Genomic DNA, 26249 nt, shown 5'->3' with positions numbered 1-26249 from the left:
CGAGTAGTTGGAAAACTGACGTGCTTGTACCTGTAGGTCATCTGTGGTTTTCCAAGCTTTAGTTTACATGTGAACTCTGATTCTGTTTAGCTGTAAGGCGCTTGATTTTTGTCATTAAAGTAACTTCTTCAATAAGTTGTGTAAATTCTTGTGTACCTGCACTGTTTCAAATTTAAGCGTTGTGGTTGTTAGGGAACTATTTACACCTGTATTGAGAAGGTGGTAGTGGGGAATGATAAAAACTGAAATATCCCTGATAAAGATGCTAATTAGTTTCAAGCACTGGGGTTGTTGGGACTTGTCAGATGGAATGACTTCTGTATTTCCAAAGCCTGACTGTGGAAATCTACAGGCTTTGTAAGTTTACACGTGGACACTGGCTCTACTTTGTAGTTTAAAATATTTCAGTACTTTATTTGACAACATTCCTTATAAGTGTATTGAAAATTGAATAGGAAGACTTTGTCTCTGGGTAGAAAGGAACCACCTAGACATGGGAGCAGTGAGAGTATTTTTCTCTAATGTGTATGAGATGGTTGTTAGTTCTACTTGCTCAAAAAGTGGGAGATAAGTTTTCTGCATTCTTCTGACTTGTGAAGTTCCCAAACGTTTTATTTGTTGGCATTGTACTGTATATGTTAGTTTGAGGTGTGACTACATGTCCTGTTACAAGATGTTCCTGTTTAGTAGCAGGTTTTGGGAAGTTTAAAGAATTTAAGAGGAAATTCTGTTGAAATTTATAACCAAATTAACACTACTTTAGGGAATATTTTCCATACTATGGTGTAAAATGGACACGTTAGATAGAATTACTTTTTATTTAATGTTTTCTAATAACTACAGATATTGGAATCTTTTACCCATGGAGTTACTAATTTGTTTGTATATAATTTATGAAATGAGATCCTTATTTGATTAAAAAGGAAATGTCTATTAAGTAATGCTGTTGTCTTCTTTTTAATAGGGATGCTGATGTCGTCACAGTTTAATATTTCTCAGAATCCTATGCGTGGTAGTAGTGCATCTTCCAGTTATCAACAAACCACTATCTCCCATAGCCCTTCCAGGTAATGTGGTGTTTACATGGTGGGGTGGGAATGGCTGATGAACTTAAAATGCTCCCTACAGTGAGAGTCAATTCTTCCTTTAAATATCTGAATGGAAGTGTTCTGGCGTGCGTAACAGGATAGTGGGAGAGAATGCTTGATGAAGAATGGAGCACTGCTATAGAAGTTAGACAAAAGATGACTCAGAAGAGGATAAGCCCAGAAATTGGGTTGGCAGCTTTCTATTCAACATCTTTGTGCTTTTTCAAATTTGAATGTTGTCAAATAGGATGTATGTATAATCATGGTGTCCATTTTCAAAGAGTTGCATCTAGAACCTGAGGGTTGTGAAAGCATGTGTCTAGGTTGCTTCCTATTTGTTTCCATGGAAGCTACAACAGGTACAAAGATCACAATAACACTGTTATTAAATTCTCGGCTACAAAACACTGCTTTTCAACACATTAACCACTACTAGCTATGTGTTTATGCCATTGATTGACAAGAGTCTGCGTGCTACGCTCACAGAAATCTGCACCAGCAGAAGTGACTGACTTTTACAGCTGCTATGACAGCGTTGCTGTTGGGAAAAACATTGCCCATGCAGTCCATCTGTCATCTTCCCAGACAAATAGAAGTCAAAAGGTGCCAAATCTGGACTATAATGTGGATGTAGTAGGACAGTCCATTTTGAACCACATTGTCAGCCTTGGGTTTTTGAATTGGTGTGGGGCCTGCCATTACTGTATTGCAAGAGAAAGATTGTTGTCTTCTCTGGGCTGACTCTGGAAGTTTGAGCCTTCAGATTAGCGTTGCAGTGCAGTGGTCAGAGTTGATGGTTTGTCCAGGTTCCAGGGAGTCCAGAATGATCACCCCTTTCCTATCCCAAAAGACAGTGCACATCACTTTACCTGCTGAGGGATGAGTCTTGGACTTTTTCTTCGATGGGAATTCCACATCTCATTATTAGCAACGATGTGATTCAGGAAACTATCACCTTCGGCCTTGTATTGTTTTAATAGGCCCTGACAAACTTGCACATGCTGTTCTTTCCGTTCTTGTGTGAGCATTCATGGAACCCACCTGGAGCAAACTCTGTGATACTCCAACATTGCCACCGTTGTTTCCAATGCATTGAAGCCAATAATGGGCTCCATACGCACTTCCCTAATTGTAGTCTGCTGATTTGTGTGGATGAGCTGATTGAGATACTCTTCATTTTGTGGTGTGACAGCTGTACACGGCTGTCTGGAACTTGACTTGCCTTTCACGTCGCTGTTGCCACTGCTGAAATGTACCAGCTACCCCTTACTATGCTCACATCCACTATTTGATCTCCATAAATGTTCAAGAAATGTCAATGAATGTGAACGGGTGCCATTTTCTTCGCATGTTTCGCAGCAGCATGGAACAAAGTATTGGTGGGAAGGTTCAACCTCAACTGCCATCCCACCAAAATACATCTCTGACATTGTGGATCAACAGAATAAGAGGAATCTTCTTGGAGTAACCTTCATATGAAGCTTTATTTTTTTTTTTTTTTTTTGGTACAAGTTCTATATACGCATAGCACATTGGGAGCAGCCATCATATTTCTTTTATTTAAAAAAAAAATACAAGAAATAATGTAAGTTATGATATACATGTGTTATTTCTAATAAGCTTGTCTGTTTTTTATGTTATCCTATTTAAGTCCAAGGTAAAGCCAGTGAAAGAATGAGTTATATTCAGTGGACTTCCTATCATTTCCTGCCAAACTGCCCTTCGCGTTTCTCTGTCTTGGCAGTATGGTCACATTAGATGAAGTTCTCTGTAATCTCACTGGGGAAAATTGTATTTAGAGTAGATGGTTCCTTGTTAATTTTAAGCTTGTTGTCATTTGTTAATTAAACCTTAGCTGTCATCCCAGGGTTCTGAAGGAACTGGCTGATGTAATTGTGAAGCCATTATCCGTTGTTTTTTGGGGTGTTATGGCTGTCAGGCAAAATCCTTGGTGACTGGAAGAAGAGAAACATCAGTCCCGTATTCAAGAAAGGAAGAGGTGATGACCCAGGGAACTACAGGCTGGTGACCCTCACTGTTCTCACTGCTGTGCCTGGGAAGATCATGGAACGTGTCCTATTAGAAGAAATGCAAAGGCACATGTGAGATGAGAAGGTGATCTGAGACAGCCAGCATGGTTTTACCAAGGGCAGAATGTGCTTGATCAATCTGGTGGCCTTCTATGATAGAGTGCCTGCACTTGTGCAAGACTTTTGACATGGTCCTACATACTTATCTCCAAGTTGGAGAAATATGGATTAGTAGGCTGACAATTCAGTGGATAAGGAATTGGTTTGATAATTGTAGCCAGAAGGTTGTCAATGTCACTGGCCTCCATTGGTACATAGAGCCAAGTAGCATCCCCTAGGGATCCATCTTGGGAGTAGTGCTCTTCAATATCTTAATCAGTGACATTCTCAGTGAGATTGAGTGTGCACTCAGCAAGCTTGCTGATGACACCAAGCTGAGTGATACAGTCAATACAGTAGAAGGGCAGATTTAGCAGAGAACTGTTAGTTAAGGTAGTATGGTTAGGTCACAGTTGGACTTGATGATCTTTAAGGTCTTTTTCAACCTGAGTGATTGTATGTTTCTGTGACACCATCCAGAGGTATCTGGACAGGTTTGAGAACTGGTCCCATGAGAATCTAATGAGGTTCAACAAGGCCCTAGTACAAGGTGCTGCACTTGGGTTGGGGGAATCCCAGATGTGTACAAACTGGGAGAAGAGCTCCTTGAGAACAACCCTGAGAAGGCCTTAGGGGTTCTGGTGGATGAAAAGATGAATATAAGCCCGCAGTCTGCACTTGCAGACCAGAAGGTCAACAGTATCCTGGACTGCATCAATAGAGGGGTGGCAGTAGGCAGGGAGGTGATTGTCCCCCTCTGCTTGGCTCTTGTGAGGCCCCATCTGGGGTACTGCATTTACACAAGCTGATAGAGATAAGACAAAGGGGAATGGCTTCAAACTAAAAGAGGGGAAAACTAGGCTAAACGTTATGAAGAAATTATTTATTCAGAGTAGTGATGCACTGGAACAGTTTACCCAGAGATGTGTTGGATGCCCCATCCCTGGAGGTATTCAAGGCCAGGCTGGATGGGACTCTGGGCAGCCTCATCTGTTGAGTGGCAACCCTGTCCACAGCAGGGGGGTTGGAACTAGATGATCTTTAAGGTCCATACCAACCTAAGTCATTCTATGATTCCAGTATTTTCATTCAAGCTTTTACTAAGCAAGAACTAACTGACAATAGCTTTAAATAATGTTTTTGAAGGCTTTAATTAAATTGGAGTTTGATGCCTCTTTTGTAAGTTACATATGAATTATTTCAAAAGGAGTAATGACCTTGTCTATGTTTGCTTTTATAACTTTGAAAAACTTCTTAAATTACGTTTTTATTTGTAGCCGGTTTGTGCCACCACAGACAAGCTCTGGTAACAGATTCCTGGCACAACAGAACAGTCCAGTGCCTAGTCCATATGCTCCTCAAAGTCCTGCAGGATATGTGCCATATTCACATCCTCCGAGCTACACACCGCATCCTCAGTTGCAGCAAGGTAAGTCTATGATGTTTGTTTTATTCTGTCTTGTGTCAGCTTTGCTTTCACGTGTGTTTCATGGATCTTGATTTCTTTCCTTCCTTTAAAAGGAGTCACATGTTTAATGCAAATGTTTGTATTGATTGAGCATTATTTTTGTGTATTTAGCTTTGTTTACCAAACCATTTAGGGTATTATTGTATTTAAAAAGTAAAACATACCTTCATGTTACATTGTTCCCCTGTGTACATCTACTTTGCATAGTTATCTATATATAGCAATAGACTAAAACACTTACTTGAAAGCTATGACTGTTGCTTACCTTGAATGGGTTTAGAGGGAAGCGGTGGATAAAGTTGCCAAGCTGCTATTCACCATATTTGAAAGGTCATGGTAGTCTAGTGAAGCTGCCTCTAATTGGACAAAGGGAAACATAACTCCTGTTTCCAACAAGGGGGGGGGAACAAAACCAGGGAGCTACAGGCCAGTCAATCTCACATCTGTGTCTGGCAAGATAATGGAGCAGATTCTCCTGAAGGCCCTACTAAAGCACATTGAAAATAAAGATGAGGCGACTGGTAGTAACCAGCATGGCTTCACCAAGGGCAAGTGTATAATCAATACACAGATGTTAGAATTAAGAAATACGCAAAAAAGCTTGGCTAAACAGGTTATTACACCAAAAAAGAAAAAAAACAACAACAAAAACAAAAAAAAAAAAAAACAAAAAAAAAACTTACCCTTGTCCTGAGCTCACTGGAAAACTCAAAAAGGAGGAATCTCCAGAAGAAGATCCTCCTCTAGTGGTAGCCAGCTCTTAAATGGGTCTAGGAGAGGCAGAGCCAGGCTCCACCCCTTCCAGGCAGCACAGGTGAATTGCCTTCACCTGTGTTCCCAGGGCTGACTCGGTGCTCGCCTCAGGTGTTCAATCAGAGGTTCAGGCTGTGATTCAGCAGTTCCCATACAGCAAGTCATGCCTGACAAACTTAGTGGCCTTTTATGATGGAGTTACAGCATCAGTAGATAAAGAACAACTGACAGAAAGAACTATCTGGAGTTGTGCAAAATGTTTGACACTGTCCCGCATGACATCCTGGTTGCCAAACTGGAGAAAAATGGATTTGATGGATGGACCTCTCGCTGGATAAGGAATTGGCAGAATGGTTGCACTGAAAGAGTTGCGGTTGGCAGCTCAATGTCCAAGTGGAGACCAGTGATGAGTAGCATTCCTCAGGGATTGGTGTTGGAAGTGGTGTTATTTATCATCTTTGTAGGTGACATGGACAGTGGGATCAAGTGCACGCTCAGCAAGTTTGCAGATGGCACCAAGCAGTGTGGTGCAGTTTACATGCTAGAGGGGAGGGAAGGGATGCCATCCAGAGGAACCTGGACAGGCTTGAGAGATGGGCCCATGCCAACCTCGTGAAGATCAACAAAGCCAAGTGCAAGGTCTTGCATTTGGGTTGGAGCAATCTGAAGCACAGATACAGGCTGGGCAGAGAATGGTTTGAGAGCAGCCCTAAGGAAAAGGATTTGGGAGTGTTGGTTGATGAAAGACTCAGTATGAGCTGGCAGCGTGCACCTGCAGCCCAGGCCAACCCTATCCTGGGTCACATCAAGAAAAGCGTGACCAGCAGGGTGAGGGAGGTGATTCTGCCCCTCTACTCCACTCGTGTGAGACCCCACCTGGAGTACTGTGTCTGGTTCTAGAGCCATCAATGCATGAAGGACATGGAGCTGTTGGAGCAGGTCCAGTGGAGGGCCACAAAGACGATCAGAGGGCTGGAGCACCTCCCCTAAGAGGACAGGCTGAAGAGAGCTGGGGCTCTTCATCCTGGAGAAGAGAAGGCTCTGAGGAGGTCATATAGTAGCCTTTCTGGTACCTGAAGGGGGCCTACAGGAAAGCTGGAGGGGGTCTTTTTTAGAAGGACATGTAGTGACAGGATGAGGGGAAATGGTTTTAAACTGCGATAGGGTAGATTTAGATTAGGTATTAGGAAGAAATTCTTTACTGTGAGGGTGGTGAGACACTGGAACAGGTTGCCTGCTGAGGTTGTGAATGCCCCCTCTCTGGAAGCATTTGAGGCCAGGCTGGATAGGGCTTTGAGCAACATGGTCTAGAGGGAGGTGTCCCTGCCTGTAGGAGGAAGATTGGAACTAGATAATCTTAAAGGTCCCTTCCAACCCAAACCATTCCATGATTCTGTGATTTATCTGTACTTGCAAAAACCTCATTTTTTGCATATATAACTAAATTTTTCCTGACAACTTATTTAGCCTTAGCCAGCCTTTGTCATATAGACTAGGCTGATGTTTTGTTGTTTAGAATTATACTCAAAGCACGCAGTAATTGGCATAGATGACCTGAGTGAATGAATGAGTTTCTGTTCTTCTCTTTTCTAAATACAGCTTTGAACAATGTGAGCTCCACTAAAAATAGATAGTTTTTTTTCTTGTTGTTGGTAAGTAGATTTCTTATTGGTTTCATCTGAATAATCTGTTTTAAAATTTAGCGGTGTCTTAGTTTCAGCTGGGACGGAGTTGTTCTGAGTGTCTGGTATGATGCTGTTTTGCTTCTAGGAGGAAAATAATGTTGATAACACAGTAATGTTTATCATTGTTTACTAAGTCAAGGCCATTCTCAGCAAAGGGCTCAAGGAGCTGGGAGGGAATTGAATTAGGATAGCAGACTTAAACTGGCCAAAGGGATATTCTATATTGTATGACATCGTGGGGAAGGAGTTATGAAGGGGGTGGGAGTGCATCTTTTTCTATTCTGCTGCTTAAGGGTGGATGGGCTTTGGTCAGGGGGTGGTGAGCAATTGTTTGTGCATTACTTGTTATAGACATTTCTATAAATAGTCATAACTGTTATCCTTTTCCTGTTCTACATCTTAGTAAATAGTTTTATCTCCACCCACAAGTTCTACTTTGTTTTTTTTCCCCCAACTCTTTTCTCCATCCTGCTGAGTGAACAACTGTGTGGCTTCCTGCTGAGTTAAACCACAACAAGTGGTCTCCTTGGAATATGTATATAACTGTTCTGTATGCAATGTGGCATGTCTCATGAATACACTGTAATGTTTGTATACTAAAGGAAGTGAATACAAATTATAAAAAGAAAATAATTTTCTGTAACCTGTATGGAAATGAAAGTGATGCTAGTTAGGATCGATTTGAAGAGGTCTTGACTAATCTGTACATGAAATCTAGATATTTTTTTTTTTTTGAATCCTCTTGAAAGCTTGAATCTTAAATATCTGACTTTTGTTCAAGGTGTTTTTGGCAAAAGGATTCAATCAAGGAAAAAAAAAAAGAATTCTTGTTCAGATTCCAGTCCTCTTGTTTCTAACTCACTAATATCCAAAATTATGGTGCTTTCTGTGAAACCTTTAAGAATTAGTGTATGTCTGTGTGTATATGTAAGCATAATTTTTTTTTTTTTTGTATTTCAGCTTCAGTGTCCAGTCCCATTATCACAGCTGGGATAAGGAATCTCCATGAAAGTAAAGTTTCCAGTCAGTTGTCTGGAAGTTCAGCTAATCATCATGCTGATAATTCTAGGCATGGCTCAAATGAAGACTACCTACAGATGGTGCACAGACTAAGTAGTGAAGTATGTTACCAAAATCAATTTATTATGATAAAGCAAATATGTCTTTAGCTGCCTTTAAAGTCAGATATTTTACCATGTTGTCACTGATAGATAAAACCAGTGAAAATATATTTAAGTTTCAGACATGTATATTCAACTGTGCAATTTTAATATGTGACATTTTCTTTTTACCAGAAGATCTCTCCTTTGGAACAGTTTATAACATTCATTCTGTTGAAATTATGAAAAGTAATGTGTGAGTTCATTCAAAAGAAATGGTAGAGTGTCAGTACACTTATTGCATAAACACATTGATGTAAACAGTTCTGGATTTTAAATAGGTATGTAGTTTGTCTTTCTGAAGATCTCTGCAATTAATTCTCAATTAGTCTTGACATATGTGAATAATGTGTTGAGTAGTATTATAATCTTGCCAAAGGCAAGAGTTCTTCTGGCAGGAATTCTTTCTGAGATCTTGAATGCTAATATCTTAAAAAACAAACAAACAAAAAACCCCACAACACATAATACAACCTTCTTCCACAGTTGTTTATTCTAGTTGCAGTTGTCAAACTATTGATTAATTTTCATTTTAATGAGAATCTGATCCTGTGGATGAAGCTTGATGGGTGTTCTTGAGAAGCTTGACACAATCTCTTAACAGCAAGTCTTAAGAGGAGAGCACTTAAGTTTCAATTAATGCTTTTTTGACTAGGACTTTGAACAGTGTGATTAGAAGGATGCCTGTGATAGTAGGTATAGCAATATTTATAAAACTTCATGAAAATGTTTGTGGCAAATAGGCCTTTTCTTTTTCTCTTTAAATTGTTTTCTTTAGTTTACACAAACTGGGTAACTCTTTTTGTTCTAAATACGCTTGTAGAAGCAAAAGAAGTGTTGCATTCAACCAGTGTGCTATTTGCGATCAGGCTCTCTGAATCCCTTACAAGGGTTAATACTGTCAAACTTCAAGAGGGTCATTAGTGTTTTCTTTTATTTTTGAATAGTAGAATTATGCTGAAGAAAACTATTAGCTAGGAAGTAGTATCTTAAAAGAGTTCTGTAGTAAAGGAATCTATCATCATACACACATCAGATAGTTTTTCTCAATGTTTGTTTCAGTAGTGCAAGTTCTTGAAAATAAGTTGTTCTTGACATTACATAAGCTATGCTAAAGGTATGTTATCTAGAGAATCTTGGTTTTGTTAAGATGGTCTTTTTTTGAGAACTTATTATTAGAATAATTTATTTCACAATGTTTAAATTTCACACTATTTAAAAATGTTCAGCAGTAATTTCATTATTCAAGCAATACAGCTGCATCCTAGTTTGTGGGAACTTAGAAATTAAACTTATTCAAAACTGAACATATGAAACATCATACTTTCATCGTTCAGTTTAACTGGAGAAACACTAAAGTTAAAAAGCAGTAACCCTCTCAGCAGCTGTCACCTGCTGGGAAGAATGCTAGGTTTGGGTGATATTTTGGTGTGGTGGTGATTCTGAGGGAGTTTCTGAGCCCTTGGGCTGTGTAGGGGGAGGGACTAGCTGGCGCAGGCTTACAGGTCTCATGATAGGAGCCAGGTGAGAGTTGGACAGTGCCAGTTCTTCCTGCTGTGCCAGTTCAAGCCATGTGAAGCACACACCAGCAGCAGCTGCTGCCTGCTGAGAGCAGTGTGAGGCTTATGAGGTATCTGGTGTCTGAGTTAGTTTCTTCACCCCCAACATCCTTTGTCCAGTGGTCAGGATCTCTCCCCAGGGTGCTCTAACAATGGTGACTACTCAACAGAAAGCTGTGTCCTCTGTGGTATTAGCACCTGCTGGAACCAATGTGGCTACCCAAACACAACTTCCAAGGGAACACACAGCCACTTGGGTCTCCAGTGCAGGATGTGTCAGAGGTTTCTACTGGTGTCTGAAGGCAGTAGCAAGAATACCTGCAAGAGATGTGCCCAGGCAGAAGAACTGCTGAGCTTGGTGGCTGGCCTTCGGGAGCAAGTGGACAGGATGAGGAACATTTGTGAGCCTGAGGAAACTGGTGGAACTGTACTCTGCCCTCAGTGGAACAAAAATGTTAATTAGGCATAACAGACGACAAGGGGGATTCTGTACACTCTCTCTACTAGGCAGAAGGCATTGACTTGAGGGATAGAGGTGAGTGGAAATAAGTCCTTACTCAGGTCAGTGGGAAAAGCTCTTCCTGGTCTACTTTTCCTTGCCTTTACACAACAGATATAAGGCTCTGAAATTGGAAGGGCAGGGACATGATGAGGTGAATGATGGTACATATATACAAGAGGAGTCAACAAGGTCAGGTCAGCTTATCCCTTTACATCATTACCATCTCCATAAAGAGAACATGGGTTATTGCTGTAGGGGGTCAGAGTTTGATATTGCCAACCAGACCCACCTTTTTTAGGTAAGTTTGCTGAATCACTGGGTCTTGGGTTAAGGATATATTCAGGAAACTTCCTAGTGTAGTACGTCCTTAGATTATCATATGCTCTTGCTTTTTTCACATGGCTAGTGACAGAGTCATGAGAAGTCAAAGGTAATAAAAAAGACTTAAGGTTTTGGGAGATTGGAGAAGTATTCAGGAGCATGGGTAGTATTCTCTGTCCTTTGAGTTGTAGGGAATGATGTTATGGGGCATCATGAGGTGGACCACAAAAATATGATCCAAGGTATGGAATACCTCCCTACGAGGACAGGCTGAAAGCACTGGGACTGTGCAGCTTGGAGAAGAGGAGGCTCTGGGGAGACCTGAGAGCAGCCTTTCATTGTCTAAAGGGGGGGGCTGTAGGAAGAAAGGGAACTGACTCTTTAGCAGTGTCTGTTGTGATAGGACAAAGGAAATTGCTTTAGACTAAAAGAGGAGAGATTTAGACTGTATATAAGGAAGAAGTTTTTTTACAGTAAGGGTAGTGAAGAACTGGAACAGGTTGTCCAGAGAGAGATGGGGTGGGTGCCCCATCCCTGGAGATAATCAAGGTCTGGCATAAAGAAACAGACTTAGCTTATTGATACCTGACTTGGCTCAACAGGTATCTCATTCAGGAACTTAGGTGGAAAAAAGAAAACATGGACTTTGGAAGCAAGGTCAGGGTACAGAAGAGAACTACAGAGATGCTGTTTGCTGTTGTAGAGAGAAAACAACCAAAGCTCAGTTGGAGCTGAAGCTAGCCAGTACTGTGATGAATTTAAAACAAACAAACAAAACCCTGAAACAAGAAAATTTTTTTTAAGTACATTAACAGCAAAAGAAGGACTAAAAAAAGCATTTGTGCTTGCCGAGTTCTGGGTTGGGTGACTGCAACTGTGGGAGCGGCAAGCTCCCAGTTGATGTTGAAATTGTGGGGGTTTTGCTGCTGCAACTGAATGCCCATAAGTCTATGGGGCCTGATAATATTCATCTCAAGGTACTTGAAAGACTTGGACAATGTTACTGCAAGATCTCTCAATTATTTTTCAGCAATCTTAGGAACCTGGAGAGGTCCCAGTGGTCAGGAAGCTAGCAAATGTTATTCTAATTTTTCAGAAAGGGCAAGAACAAAAACCCTGATAATTACAGGCCTGTCAGCCTCACTTTGGTGCCTGCTAAAATTGTGGAAACTATTCTGGGAATTATTGAAAAACACTTGAAAGATAATGCAGTCATCTGTCAAAACCAACATGTGTCCATGTCAGATACAGCTATGAATGAGGATTATTAAAGCTAAAACTTAAACACTCATTATCTTTGGTCTTTCTAGTTCTAGAAATTTATTGCATTAAAAGTTGGGAATAAGTTACAGGATATTTTGTACTTGCAATCTATTACATATGCAAAATCAGTAAATGCACCCTTGAAGCTTACTGCATATGTACGTGAACTAAAGATCTTGGGAATTAAGTTCCTTCAGAGCTTTCCTCAAATATAAGTTTCTGCTTACATTTCACTATTTGATTAATGCCTGAACCAGGAAAAAGTAAATGAACGTGTCTGAAAAATTATCAGCTACAGTAGGAATGGCATGTATGTACATGGGATGTGATCAATCTTTCAAAAAGGAAGAAGAAAAAGGAGTTACATGAAAGAACTATGTGTGCACATGCAGCTACCTCAATACAAGTCGCATTAGAATATTAGCTACTGAATTAACCAGGAGTCAGAATTTTATTAGGAAAAAAAATGAACCTTAGAACCACTTCAGAGACTTCACTTAAAGGATTTCATTCTTTTAAAATAATAGACTTTTATCAATTTGTTTATAATTTCTGTTAATTTTCTCTTCATAGATATAAAGGTTGCATATAATCAATGGCTATTAAAATGTTATGATCACAAGAGAGTTAGGCAAAATAGACTAGGATAATAAGGAGAATAAATGGAAGGCTTATCTACAGAAAGCACCAGAAGAGATCCTTCCCCCGGTAGCCAGCTCTTAAATAGGTCTAGGAGGGGTGCAGCCAGGCTCCCCCCCTTCCGGCAGCACAGGAGAATTGCCTTCACCTGTGCTCCTCTGGCTGACTCATGGCTCACCTCAAGTGATCAATCAGAGGTTCAGGCCGTGACTCAGCAGTTCCCATACAGGTTGTTAATTTGTTCTTTCCCCAAAATCCCCACAGATGTTGTTTAAGAAACTAACAATGAGAAATACTGTTTTATAAAAGCTTAAATCTAGTAAGGTCCTTGGCTGAATGTGCATACTTTTGATCAGCAGAGGACTCCATGGCAGGGATTTAAAAAACAACAAAACAAACAAAGAAAAGTATTAAATTAGAGTCTGAGTAGTGGCTTTCATATTTACTTTTAACCTGCTGTGGGGGAAAAAATTCAATTTTATCCTTTTAAAGATAAAGCATGAACATCTTTCCATTGTACTTGAAAATTATGAATCCTGTCAGAAGGAATTCTATTAAAACAAGTTGTTCTGTGCAAAACTGAAAAGATGGTAGAACTTTTACAGGCGAATAACAAGCTAAAATTACTGAAGTTGTGATATACACAGAACTATTTCAGCTGCTGTAATGAAGGTGCTACAGATTTTGTTCAGTTCTGATTTGTATATGTTGGAGGGAATAAATATGAAGTGGTAGTTTGCTTAAAAGTAAGGTAGTGGAAAAAATTTTTTGTTTCTTTTTAGATCTTAGGCTCAGTTTCAGTTGTTATATTGAGTTCATATTAATGCTTATTAGCCTTTCACTATGAGTACTTGCAACAAAAAACTTCTAAATTGAATCTTAATGTCAGTCAGAAGTGATTACTTCAACTAAATAATATGTATGTGAATTTATTTTTGTGTGCATATTCTGCTGATAGATTCTTAGTGCTGTTGTGCTCTGGAATATTGCCTATATAGCAGTCTAAATTATAAAGATTTTGAACTAAATAATTTTTCTGCTTTTTGTGCTATTTTTCATCCAATCCATTTTATCAGTATATGGGTTAATTTCAGTCTTCATTTTATAAAATGTTTGTTTTCATGATGTTAATTTTTATCATTGTCACTTTAGGATGGCGATCCTTCAATAAGGAATGCTGCACCTTTTTCCTTGAGATCACCGCTGTCAGTCTGCTCTCCAGCTGGAAGTGATGGAACTCCTAAAGGTAGTCTAGCGGTTTTTTTATATTTTTATTTATATTTATATCTATCTATATAATTTTTTTTTCCCAATTTAAAAGAACAGTGTTTAAAGAAGTATTTAGGCAAGGGAGTTGGAACTAGATGATCTTGAAGGTTCCTTGCAACCCAAGCCATTCTATGATTAGTTAGTCCTGACATGTTTTCAAATAATATTAGAGTATGTCATTAGATTTGATTAATAAAATTATTTTGATCCCTGATTCAGAACAGATTTCTGGAAGTGCAAAAGTTGACTAATGGTACTTCAAAACATAGCTCAAAATAACGGAGGACTGAAGGATTTAAAATCGTTTCTGATATAAGAATTAAGTTATTAATAGAATGATTTTGATTGCTATGCATAACAAATGATTTCAAGACAGCATTATGAATATTGAACTCTTAACCAGCTCGAAATGTTTTAATGTACAATGCTTGTCTTTGACTGCAATCATCAAATTTGAAGAATATGAAATTAAAAGTAGTCTAATAAACAGAATACATATAGCATAAATGAAGCCTGAAAACCTTAGCTGTGGAGGTGGAATAGGGCAACGCATTAGTTGAAATGGAACAGAAAAAGTCTGCTCAAATTAATTCTATGTTAAAATCTAGAAAAAATACTGCTATTTATATTATCTTTAAGAAGCATTGACTGAGATGCATATTTTTCCTAATACATGGTTTTCAATCTATATGTATTCATATGATAATAGAAAAAAAATGAAACAGTGCTTTCTTCTCTTTTAGCCCTGGAACAAAATCGAGCCTATCTGGATGGTCAGGTTAGATTGAGAGGGAGAACAGGAGATGGGGGAGATTACAGAGAAGGTGAGGGTGTTAGGCTTGTTCGGTCTGGGTAAGTCAAGTCTTAAGAGCGGGGAGAGCTTAGAGCAGCCTTCCTGTACCTATGAGATCATCAGGAAGGCAGAGTCATGCTTTTCACATTGGTGTGGAGGAAGGATGAGAAATGATGGATGTAAAAATGAAATGGGAGTTTCTGACTGGATATAAGGAAAACCTTGGAAAAGGTTGCCCAGAGAATCTGTGTATTTTTCATTCCTGAAGGTTTTCAAGACCAGGATGAATAAAGCCCAGCATAATGGTTTGACCTTGCTCACGTTGCTTTGAGCAGGTGGATGGACTAAACGCCTTCTTAACTAAATTATCTTGTGACTGCTAAATGATCTCTATGTCTATAGAAGATAACCACGTATTGGGTTAGACAGTGATTGTAAAAATGTGATAAGTACTTCTCACTTGCGTGAATAATATATCAGATTTTAGGATGTCTTGTGCTAAAGGTCTTGTTGCAAGACTTGTATAAATGGCAAAGACTAAATGTCACTGTCTATTTTGCTCAGTGTTTTTCTTTATCTCATTACACAAAATACGTGTTTGTAGAGCGTTTACAACACTGTGAATCTAAGCTACTTCTACTCATATATATGATTACTACTCAGTCCAAAGAATATTTGAATTATTTTTTGGTGAAATTGCAGCTGCTTCAGTTGGTTTTCTCAGAATTCATTTTGAAGGGATATATTTATTTATTTCTGAAAACAATCTCATTGTGCAATTTGGATTGTAATGTTTTGGCATTAGAGAGACTGAGAAAGTGCAAGAGGAATCTTTTGTTTGATTTCCTGTATGTTAAATTTACTTTTTCATTGATGAAGCACACAACTGAAATACTGTTACTAATGGTGCTACCAATTTGCCTTTTTCAAGATTAATGAACCCTAACTGAGAGAACCAGTTTTTGATCCTGCAATAATCTTGGCAAACATTTACTTCCTCTAATCAAGCATGTTATGAATGTAAAGAGGTGTAGATAATGACAACAAAGCTTAGAATATGTATGTGGTCCCTGACAGCTAGTTTTTGGCCTATGATTTGAAGTGAAAGTGGTTGGTTGTGTTGATGAGCAAACAAGTACCTACGTAGAGTTTTTTTTGTTGCTACTATCATTAGCCCTGAAAGCTTGGTTGACAAGTTGCAAACTTTGATAAAGAACATGAGCAAAATATTTGTTTGTTTGAGAGGACAAAAAGAATGGCACTTGATATCATCAGTTAAGAGAGATCTCAGGGAAGGATATTACAATATCTAAATTTTCTTGTATAGAAATGAGACAGTTACGGAAAGTTTGGTTACAGACTGCATTTTCTGTACTTTTTGACATGGAAATACCAAGGGCTTTTGTAGAGTTGGACGTTATGTTTGCATAGTCTTGAATAATTTGAAGACTGAATGATAGCTGTCTGACAAAATCTGAATAAGGAAGCAGTATTGTTTGCAGCTCAGGGAAACATTTGAGAGGTGACATTGGTTTTATTTGCATTTTGGTTAGTTATTCACATATTGAATGGAGTAAAGGTTCTGTTACAGAAATTCACCTATTTTGCTCCAGTAAAATTACCAGAGCAGCTTAAGTTTTATGCAGAAGGTGCTTGGATGGACTTTATCCTTTCTTTTTAATGTAATTTTTAGATTTTTTTAATGGAAAATTTATTCCTGTGAATTCATCTGTGAATAATTATCAAGGAGTAATTTCTTTCCGCTAGTTTCATAAAATATCCTATGGAATCCGTTGATGAGTAATCCATCTTGATTAAAATCCTTTATCTGTTTGTTCTACTTTCCTACCACTCTGGAATTTCATGAAGAAAAAAAAAAAAAAAAAAAGACAACTTCTTTAGATTTGTATAAAGAAAAATCTCCCATGAATTTCTTTAGTCTACTTTTCAAGGAGAAGAGCTTGTATATTTACAGTCCTGTTTCCATACATCTTCCTGAACTCCTGGGGAAGCATCTCTAAGAGCAGCAGCAACCCTTACTAAACTCTTCTATTTTGCACTTTTTTCTTTCTTCCCAGAAATAAGTTGTATTCCCTCTGGAAATTGATAAACTTTCTCTTACGGGAAATATTTCAACATACTCTTCCAACATTTTATAAAACAGTGAAAATTTCAGCCATACCCAGATTTTCTGTAGAGGCTGATATCTTCCCAATTAGTGTAACTACTTGATTATTTTCTGAATAATTTGGAAAGATTACTTTTATTTTCTTAGGTGATTTATAAGGCTTCTCCAGAGAGATTCCTCTATACTTGTGGTTTCTGTGTGTAGTGGATTGCAAGGAGAACTAAGAATGTTTTCAAATCTCTCTTGCAGACTTCAGTGGTCCTAGTGGTATTTGTAAAGAAAAGATATCCTCTCTGTCTTTCAACAGAAAGGTAGAAGAAATTTATTCAGATGTGTTTATTGACAGGATCAAAACAAATGTTTGTTATTGCTTCTTCAAGTTTTAACTTTTTTACACAAAGATGCTTCTGAATACAGCAATTCTAAGCTGGAACAGCCAAAGCTGATTTATTTCTTTATATGGCATTTGAAGCTTTAGAGAAAGTGGAGTTTCTTCCCTGAAATCTGTTGAAAGAGTATGTGGAAAGTGAATATGTACAGTCTGTTCCAAAAACCTCTCAAATACATGTTCTTTATTGGTCTCATCTGCTGTCCCTTGATGTTGACATTTATTTTGAAACAGCATAATTTCATTTAGAAATAAACTTAATCTGTTAATCAAAATAAGCGAGTACTTCATATCTAGTACAAAACTTAGGAAGAATTCCAGAAGATTCTGGAGATATCAGGAAATAGAGAAGGAGATGACTTGGGGGATTCCCATCTTAATCTCAAGTTGGATGAAATACTATATCAGTATTATTCCCAATAACTTCCATTTTTTTGTTGTTGTTGTTAAAATTTCTGTAATAGTTTTTTCTCTTGCTGTGCAACCTGTTCAAATTCCTATTGCTATAAAGCTTTTCTCCTAATTGCATAAGAAGAAGTGTGACCAGCAGGTTGAGAGAGGTGATTCTGCTGCTCTACTCCACTCTTGTGAGACCTCACCTGGAGTACTGTGTCAGGTTCTGGAGCCATCAATGCATGAAGGACATGGAGCTGTTGGAGAGGGTCCAGAAGAGGGTCACAAAGATGATCAGAGGGCTGGAGCACCTCCCCTAAGAGGACAGGCTGAAGAGTTGGGTCTCTTCATCCTGGAGAAGAGAAGGCTCTGAGGAGACCGTATAGCAGCCTTCCAGTACCTGAAGGGGGACTACAGGAAAGCTGGGGAGGAACTTTTTAGAAGGGCATGTAGCGACAGTGTAAGGGGAAATGGTTTTAAACTGCGATAGGGTAGATTTAGATTAGGTATTAGGAAGAAATTCTTTACTGTGAGGGTGGTGAGACACTGGAACAGGTTGCCTGCTGAGGTTGTGAATGCCCCCTCTCTGGAAGCATTCAAGGTCAGGCTGGATAGGGCTTTAAGCAACCTGGTCTAGTGGGAGATATCCCAAACCATTCTATGTTTCTAATGTTTTGCATGATTCTATATGTAAACAAATGCTATACCAAAAAAAAAAAAAAAAAAAAAAAACATGAATTTTTTTTTTTCCTTAACTTCTGGAAAGAAGTTGAGAAGTGTTATGCCTAACTCCAACAAAAAATGATTCATGCGAAACATTAGAATCATAGAATGGTTTGGAAGGGACCTTAAGGATCATCCAACCCCCCTGCTATAGGCAGGGATATGAAAGACCATTATCATGTCTTCCACCAGTCTAGTCTACAGACTGAACAGTGCTGTTTCATGCTGTCGTCTTTACGTAAGTCAGCATTTCTAAGCTTCTCATTGTCTTTGTTTTTATCTGAATTCTAATTTGTCTGCATATCTTGATGTTGTAGTGCAAACTCATACAGACAACTTAATTTGAAGACTTAAAAGAATTGAGTAGTCAGAAAATTACAGTAGACTTTTTGTGTGATACTCCTGGTATAAGTATAGCTCCTCTTCAGTGGTAACTTTAGATTCACGTTGCAAGCTGCTACAAACATACTGCTGTTCTCTGTTTTTGTAGGGTTTGTCTATCTTCCTGCCATGTTATTACAATCACTATTTCTTAGATGAATAAGAAGTTTGTGCTTATTACTGAATTTTTATTTCAGAAGGTTATTCCAATTAGTAAAGATAATTAAAGATTTTGATTCTGTTCTTAAAAACCATTGTTGAGCGTTTGAGAGGGCTAGTACCAAAAGTTTGATATCCTCATTAGATTAATGAAAGTACTCTCTAATTTTATTTTAAGAAGTTATTGACAAATATTTTAATAATGTTATTCTTAAGACTGCATTCTGGAAAGCTGCACTTGTTTAGCCGTACTCTGTTTTCCCATTTTTTTTTTTCCTTTCAAAGCACTCTTCCAAAAGAGTATTCTGCAATCTTTTTGCCTAGACCATTCTTCCTCAGTTTGTTAGTGAAATTGATATGAGAAGCTGTATAGAAAGCTTTGCTTAAATCCAGGTATGGTACTCCATTATTATTTTTTTTTTTTAATCCAGAAGACCTACTCCTTTATAGACTGAAATATTTTGATTTGATGATACTTAATATTCCAAAGTGAGTTTGTTAAGAGTACCTCTTCATTATTCTGTCTTTACAGAGAAGTGCTTCTAGTATGTACTAAAACCATACAGAATATGTGTAATGCTCTAGACCTCTGCTATCTTTTTGAATGGACTGTTTTCCATTTTTGAGTGTGCTGAAGGCACAAATTCTGAAGATGATTATTAAAAACTGTGAGACTGATTTAGTGAGAGTTTGAGTGAATTTTTCTGATTGCATTTTCATGAAAATTTCTGATTTATGTGAAAGTGATTAATAGGATCATATTAAATAAAATGTGTTTCCATTTACACAGTGTAACTGTGTAAATGTTCCTCAGGTTGTTATCACCAAATTCTCAACTCTTCCAACAGATGAACATCAGAGTGTCTATGTTGCACTAGTGCTGGTCTTTCTTTCAGCTTCTGCCTTTCAGAACTTAATTACAGTATAATTTCTTAAATGTAAGATCTAACAATTTACGTGTAAAACATATGCATTCATTTATGCTTCTCTTCTTGAAGACTTTTTCAGTAAAAAGTCTGGAATGCTGTGTTCAGGTATGACCTGTAGTAGTTTAATATCCACTTAATGTGGATGGAGTTCTGAGGGTCACTTTGTTATGAATTTAAAAAGACAAAGCACTCATTTGTGGTATTTCTCTCCAGTGTGCATGAGTCGAGGGTTGTTCATCAGTCTTCATTTGTTCACTAGAAGCTTTTTCTGGCCTTCGTGCATGGGGAATAAAATGTAGGTTGCTCTTGAAGTAATGCTTCCTACTTTTTTCTATAGAAACTGCAACAAATACAAAGAGTGCAATAGCACCACTTGGTAGAGCAAATTTTCAGCTACAAAATGCTACTTTTTCAACGTAGTCACTATTATCTGTACATTTCCACCACCTGTGAACAAGATCCAGCATGCTGTGCTCATAAAAAAAAAAAAAAAAAAAATCTGCACCAGCAGGCATACCACTCACATCTCACTGCTCACATTCACTGTTTGATCTCCATAAACATTCAGCAAGTGTTGATTAATGTCAGTGTTACTGGGGTGTGTTTTTTTTTTTTTTTTTTTTTTTTTTTTTTTTTTTTTGTTGTTGTTGTTTTGTTTTTTTCCTGCGTGGAAGAATTCAATAATACACCTTTGCTTTTATATGCACTTTAATGTCAGGCAGTATTCTGTCAGACTGCCCCTCTGCTGCCATCTCTTGCACAGTGACAAAATGGAGTGGGATATTGGTGGGAAGGTTCGACCTTGACTGCCATCCCACCAAAATACATCATGGGCCGGCAGAATAAAACAGGAGGCATTACTTTTGGAGCAACCCTTGTACTTTGGGGAAAAAAAACATGTAGGATTGGTGGAAGGCTTTCTTTCAACTTCTGGAAGCCTTTACTTGCAAGGGATTTAAGTGAATATGTTGATGCTATTAGGAGTGACCCTTTTGGAGTTGTTATGCAAGTGAAAAGCTAGTAATTGTTTTAAATAAGCAAGTCCTAAGTCCCTGGTAACCTTAATAGTTTGTTTTTAACTATATGACTCGCAACAAAGAATGTGACTTGGTGGGACTTCAGTGCATCAGCTTTGAAAGGCAAGTGGTCTTTTTTTCTAAAGAGGCTTAAAGATGGTCAGGGAAAGTCTAATGAATGGTTAAATAAGATGTGAGTGCTGTGGCATAATCAGAAAGCGTGCAGACAAAAAAAAAAAAAACAAAAAAAAAACCAACATATCAGTGACACCTAAATCTTCTTATCTCCTGGACAGAAGCTTATTTGTTTGCTACTCAAGATACTGATACGCAGTGAGCAAGTGAAGCTGTTTCATGGTAAACAAGAAGTGTTTTTGAAGCTTTAAATTCTTAAGGTGACTAAGTCACTATTAATACAGTACATTTTACAGTTGCTTGCATTATGAAGGGTATGATAGGAAACTGGTCAAAAGTCACAAGAAAAAAAGTACTTATAAATTTCTAAAGCATTTCATGAAACTTCTTCCATACTCAGTGCCATAAATTACTAGGGAAACTAATATAGATAATTCTGGGGCTATTGTGTGATCAGGATGCCTTTTACTGGAAGGCTATGGAGGTATTGTTCACAGGTATATTTGTTTTCTGTAGAGAATGATATTATCTATGTCTGTTACATTTGGCATTATCTGGATGACTGTCAGCATTTGCTGTTCAGTAATGATACAGTAACCTTTCTAAATCGGTGGAGAATCTCTTTTTATCTCACAAATTTTGTATGTTCTTGCCACACAAAAACATCTGAGTTATTTTATTGATACTGTGGAAGACCAACTACGGATAATTTTTTTTTTTTTTTTTTTTCTCTCTCCTGAATTACTGCACAGCTCTAGATCTACACTGGAAAGCTGCCTATGCATTTCTCTGTTCTATAAGAATATTCTAAAATTGAGGTTATTCACAGAGATCGTTTCTAGAGATCATCATATGGTTTACTAAATTGACAGCATTTTGTACAACAAACCTTTTCAACCTTGTAATCTTGACAGCTTCAGCTAACAGTACATTAATGTTTGTGTTCTTTCCATATAAGAAATTATTCTTTTATCAACAAGTCTTCTGAGAGCTTTGTTCTCAGATACATAATGGTTTAAGTCATAGAATCATAGAATCACCAAGGTTGGAAAGACCTTCAAGATCATCCAGTCCAACCGATCACCTGTTACCAATAGCTCCCACTAAACCATGTCCCTCAACACAACATCCAGTCTTTCCTTGAAAACCCCCAGGCTCGGTGACTCCACCACCTCCCTGGGCATCCATTCCAGTGCCTGACCACCCTTTCTGAAAAGTAATGCTTCCTCATGTCCAGCCTGAATCTCCCCTGCCGTAGCTTGAAGCCATTCCCTCTGGTCCTATCACTAATGACACGAGAGAAGAGGCCGACCCCCAGCTCACTACAGCCTCCCTTCAGGAAGTTATAGAGAGCAATGAGGTCTCCCCTGAGCCTCCTCTTCTCCAGGCTGAACATTCCCAGCTCCTTCAGCCTCTCCTCATAAGCCCTGTGTTCCAGACCCCTCACCAGCTTTGTTGCCCTCCTTTGAACACGTTCCAGGGCCTCAATGTCTTTCTTGCAGTGAGGGGCCCAAAACTGGACACAGTACTCGAGGTGCGGCCTCACTAGTGCTGAATATAGGGGAACAATCACCTCTCTGCTCCTGCTTGCAACACTGTTTCTGATGCAAGCCAGGATGCCATTGGCCTTCTTGGCCACCTGGGCACACTGTCGTCTCATGTTCAGCCGAGCATCAATCAATACCCCCAGGTCCATTTCCTCTACACAGTCCTCCCTCCACACCACCCCAAGCCTGTAGCGTCGCCTGGGGTTGTTGTGGCCGAAGTGCAGGACCTGGCATTTGGCCTTGTTGAAACTCATCCCATTGGCTTCAGCCCAGCTCTCCAGCCTGTCCAGGTCCCTCTGTAGGGGCTCACTACCCCCAGGCAGATCCACACTTCCAGCCAATTTGGTGTCATCTGCGAATTTACTGAGGGTGCACTCGATGCCCTCATCCAAGTCATCAATAAAGATATTGAAGAGGACAGGCCCCAGCACCGACCCCTGGGGAACACCACTCATGACCGGTCGCCAGCTGGATTTGACTCCATTCACCACCACTCTCTGTGCCCGGCCCTCCAGCCAGCTCCTTACCCAGCCAAGAGTGTATCCATCCAAGCCTCGGGCTGCCAGCTTCTGCAGGAGAATGCTGTGGGAGACAGTGTCAAAGGCTTTGCTGAAGTCTAGGTAGACCACATCAACAGCCTTTCCCTCATCCACCAGATGGGTCACTAGATCATAGAAGGAGATCAGGTTGGTCAAACAGGACCTGCCCTTCATGAACCCATGCTGGCTAGGCCTGATCCCCCGCTCATCCCGCACATGCCGCATGATCTCCCTCAAGACAATCTGCTCCATAACCTTCCCTGGCACCCAGGTCAGGCTAACAGGCCTGTAGTTCCCCGGATCCTCCTTACGACCTTTCTTGAAAATGGGAGTCACGTTGGCAAGCCTCCAGTCTTCTGGGACCTCACCAGTCAACAAGGAGCGTTGACAGATGATGGAAAGCGGCTCGGCTATCACCTCCGCCAGTTCCCTCAGCACTCTTGGGTGGATCTCATCTGGCCCCATCGACTTGTGACATTCTTCTCCTGTAGGAAATATTCCAGACTGACTTCAACAATAATAGGCAAAACTCTCTCTGTGAGTGATGTTTTATCTGAAGCCTAAGTATTCAACAGTGTGTGGTACATATTCAATGTGTGATACACTTCCAAAACTGTTAATGTCTGTGGTAGAATTAAACTGCTTCAGAATACTTCATCTTTTACAATTTCTTTCCACTTCAGTGCCTAGGCATAGTAATTTCTAAGCCCATATGTTGCCAGAGGCTTAACCATCATTAGACATCTCATAAATATGTGAAGTTATTGCCGGAACACCTACTCTTAAGATGCAGCTTAAAGGCCTTACTATCAGTGCCTTTCAGAAATTTCCTTCAAAAGGAGGATAGCTATTCATAGTGCTGCCTGGAAGAGAAAACTGCACTTTGTTTCTTCATTTATTGGAAACTAAGTATATGCAATGGAATACACTGAAATCCTTCTGACCCAGTCTACCCAAAGACGGAAAAAGTACCACATTATCTATTGCTGCAGTGTTATTTTTTCAGCATGACAAATCCAAATGAATACCAAATTAGAATGATCTTATTGTATTTACTAAAATGTTTATGGTAAGGGAGAATCAAATCTGTCCTCTTTTTGAAGTGTAACTGTAGAACAATAAGTGCTCCATTATTGCAACTTCATAACTATTCATTTCAGTACTAATTCAAGAGTAAGATGTGAGATCTTCAAAAAAAAAAAAAAAAAATAATTAAAAAAAATTATCTGCCTCTAATATTTGTAGAAAGAAAAATGCAGCCTGTATTTCCAGTGAGTGATACTTGTATCTTAAAGTAAATCAGTAGCTAACCGTTTCTTATATACATTATGCTGAGACAATCTTGTTAAATTATTGTCTAAAGTGACAGTAATTAGGAGAAGTGTGTTCATGCTCACACGTGTTACAAGAATAGGAATCTGGTGGAAGGCAAGTGAGAGAGCTTTGTAGGATGCAACCAGGACTTCTTCCAAGCTCAAGATTGGTTCATCTCACAGAGTATTAAATCATGAAAGGTGTCAGGAGACCAGCATGGATGAGCAAGGAGCGTAAGGGTTAAAATCAAAGGGAAGAAGGTCCAGAAAATGTGGAGAAAGGGCCTGACCAATTGTAAAGAATATAGGAATGTTGTCAGGGCCTGTAGGGATGTGTATCGGAACTACTGACTCATGGCCTGAACCTCTGATTGATCACCTGATGTGAGCCATGAGTCAGCCAGAGGAGCACAGGTGAAGGCAATTCACCTGTGTTGCCAGAAGGGGGGGAGCCAGGCTCCACCCCTCCTAGACCTATTTAAGAGCTGGCTAGCAGAGGGAAAGGATCTCATCTGGAGATCCCTCTTTCTGGTGTTTTGTGGTGATCCCAGCATAAGAGTAAGCCTTCCATTTATTCTCTCTTCTTATCATAGTCCACTTCGCCTAACTCTCTTGTTTATTTTGTGATTTCTTTGTGATTTCTTGATATCCATTGATTATACACTTGGTGAGCCAGGCAGGCCAAATATACTAAAATTCACATCGTGTCTTTTCTTTGGAATTTCTATAAGTGGGTCAAGGGGGAGAACAAGACTCCTCTAGAGAAAATGATTCCAGGGCAGATCCCAGGATTTGAGGGATCCCCCTATTATGAGTTAGCTGCTATCATTGAAAAATGGGGTCCCTTACGCGTCATGGGCAATATCTCCCCATATCGCATGGCAGACTATTTTCAAGGACTTGGCAAGGATGTGCTCATCACTAAAGGAAGACAACTGGCTGCCTCCATGGTGGCATGGCCATTATTAAGTGCCTTAAATCATGCGGCTATAAGAAATAATACTTAAGAAACTGAAAATCAGCTTTTGAAAGACCGCATTGAAAAACTGGAGCACGAACTTGGCATTTAAACAGGGAAGAAGCCAATTCTACATCTTCTTGTGGGCCAAATTCGTAACATTTCAATAAATGATGACCAGACTCCTGAATCAACAGACTTCGTTGATCAGGAAAACAACAAATTCAATTCAGACCTTGAATATCCAATTCTGACCGATCCACTGGAAGTCCGTCCTGTCGTAACCCAGAAAACAAAAGTGCAGGACAGACTGGCAGGGGTGCCGCCTGATCAGTGGCCCCCTGCCCAGACTCATTTACATGTGACAGCCTGGCCATACACAGCAACAAAATTGATGGACTTAGTACAGCCATTTTGGCAGACGCCTAGAGAAAGTGTGCCAGCTTGGTTATTAAGACTGTGGGATTCTGGGGCGGAAAGTGTCTTAGTGAATGGCCCAGAAATAGCCAGGGTGGCCACAATGACTGTCCATCCTGCTCTCAGGCTGAGGTTATACGTGGGTAATCTATACCTTGATGAAAACGATTCCGTAATAGAATGGTTAACGGTGGCCTGCTGTATGGTATGGCCGAATAAATTGGACATACCTTTACATACAGGCATGTGGTCCTCCATGGAGGACCTTCAAAATTATATCCGCGAACTGGGTTTAAGAGAGGCTATCTATGAAGACACATTTGATGGCCCTGAAACGGTTAAATTTTCTGCAGGGATGAGAGACTTAATTTTACAGCAAGCTCCCTCCCATCTCTATGGTACCCTAGTCTCTATATTAAATCCCCTTGTAGCGTCAGAAGCCGTAGTCCAGCAGGCTGCCCAGTTAGTTGCCGACTTGGGAGAAACAGAACGCCTGCGGACTAGGCGCAATATTCGGTTTTTGGAAGACGCAGAGGTCCTGCTGGTAAATAAAACCAAAATGCTGGCTACTCGAGCTCCTCCATCGGGACCCAT

General features: G+C 39.4%; 1 protein-coding gene across 1 annotated transcript in view; it reads left to right on the top strand.

Moving 5' to 3' along the window:
* Positions 1–964: 964 nt before the first annotated feature.
* Positions 965–26249, top strand: part of LOC122163528 (nipped-B-like protein) — a gene marked incomplete at both ends in the record, with an annotated part of 36264 nt that continues 10979 nt past the window's right edge. Inside the window, 4 exons of the mRNA XM_042824780.1 lie at positions 965–1067; positions 4495–4646; positions 8084–8244; positions 13720–13813. Coding sequence (XP_042680714.1) covers positions 965–1067; positions 4495–4646; positions 8084–8244; positions 13720–13813 — 510 coding nt within the window. The remainder of the gene's footprint in view (positions 1068–4494; positions 4647–8083; positions 8245–13719; positions 13814–26249) is intronic.

This window comes from Centrocercus urophasianus, unplaced genomic scaffold, assembly GCF_019232065.1.
Source record: "Centrocercus urophasianus isolate 14NV4802_14NV808 unplaced genomic scaffold, USGS_Curo_1.0 seq_239, whole genome shotgun sequence".
Classification (NCBI taxonomy): Eukaryota; Metazoa; Chordata; class Aves; order Galliformes; family Phasianidae; genus Centrocercus; species Centrocercus urophasianus.
Note: the sequence above shows the minus strand (reverse complement) of the source record. Positions and strands in the feature narration are given on the sequence as shown.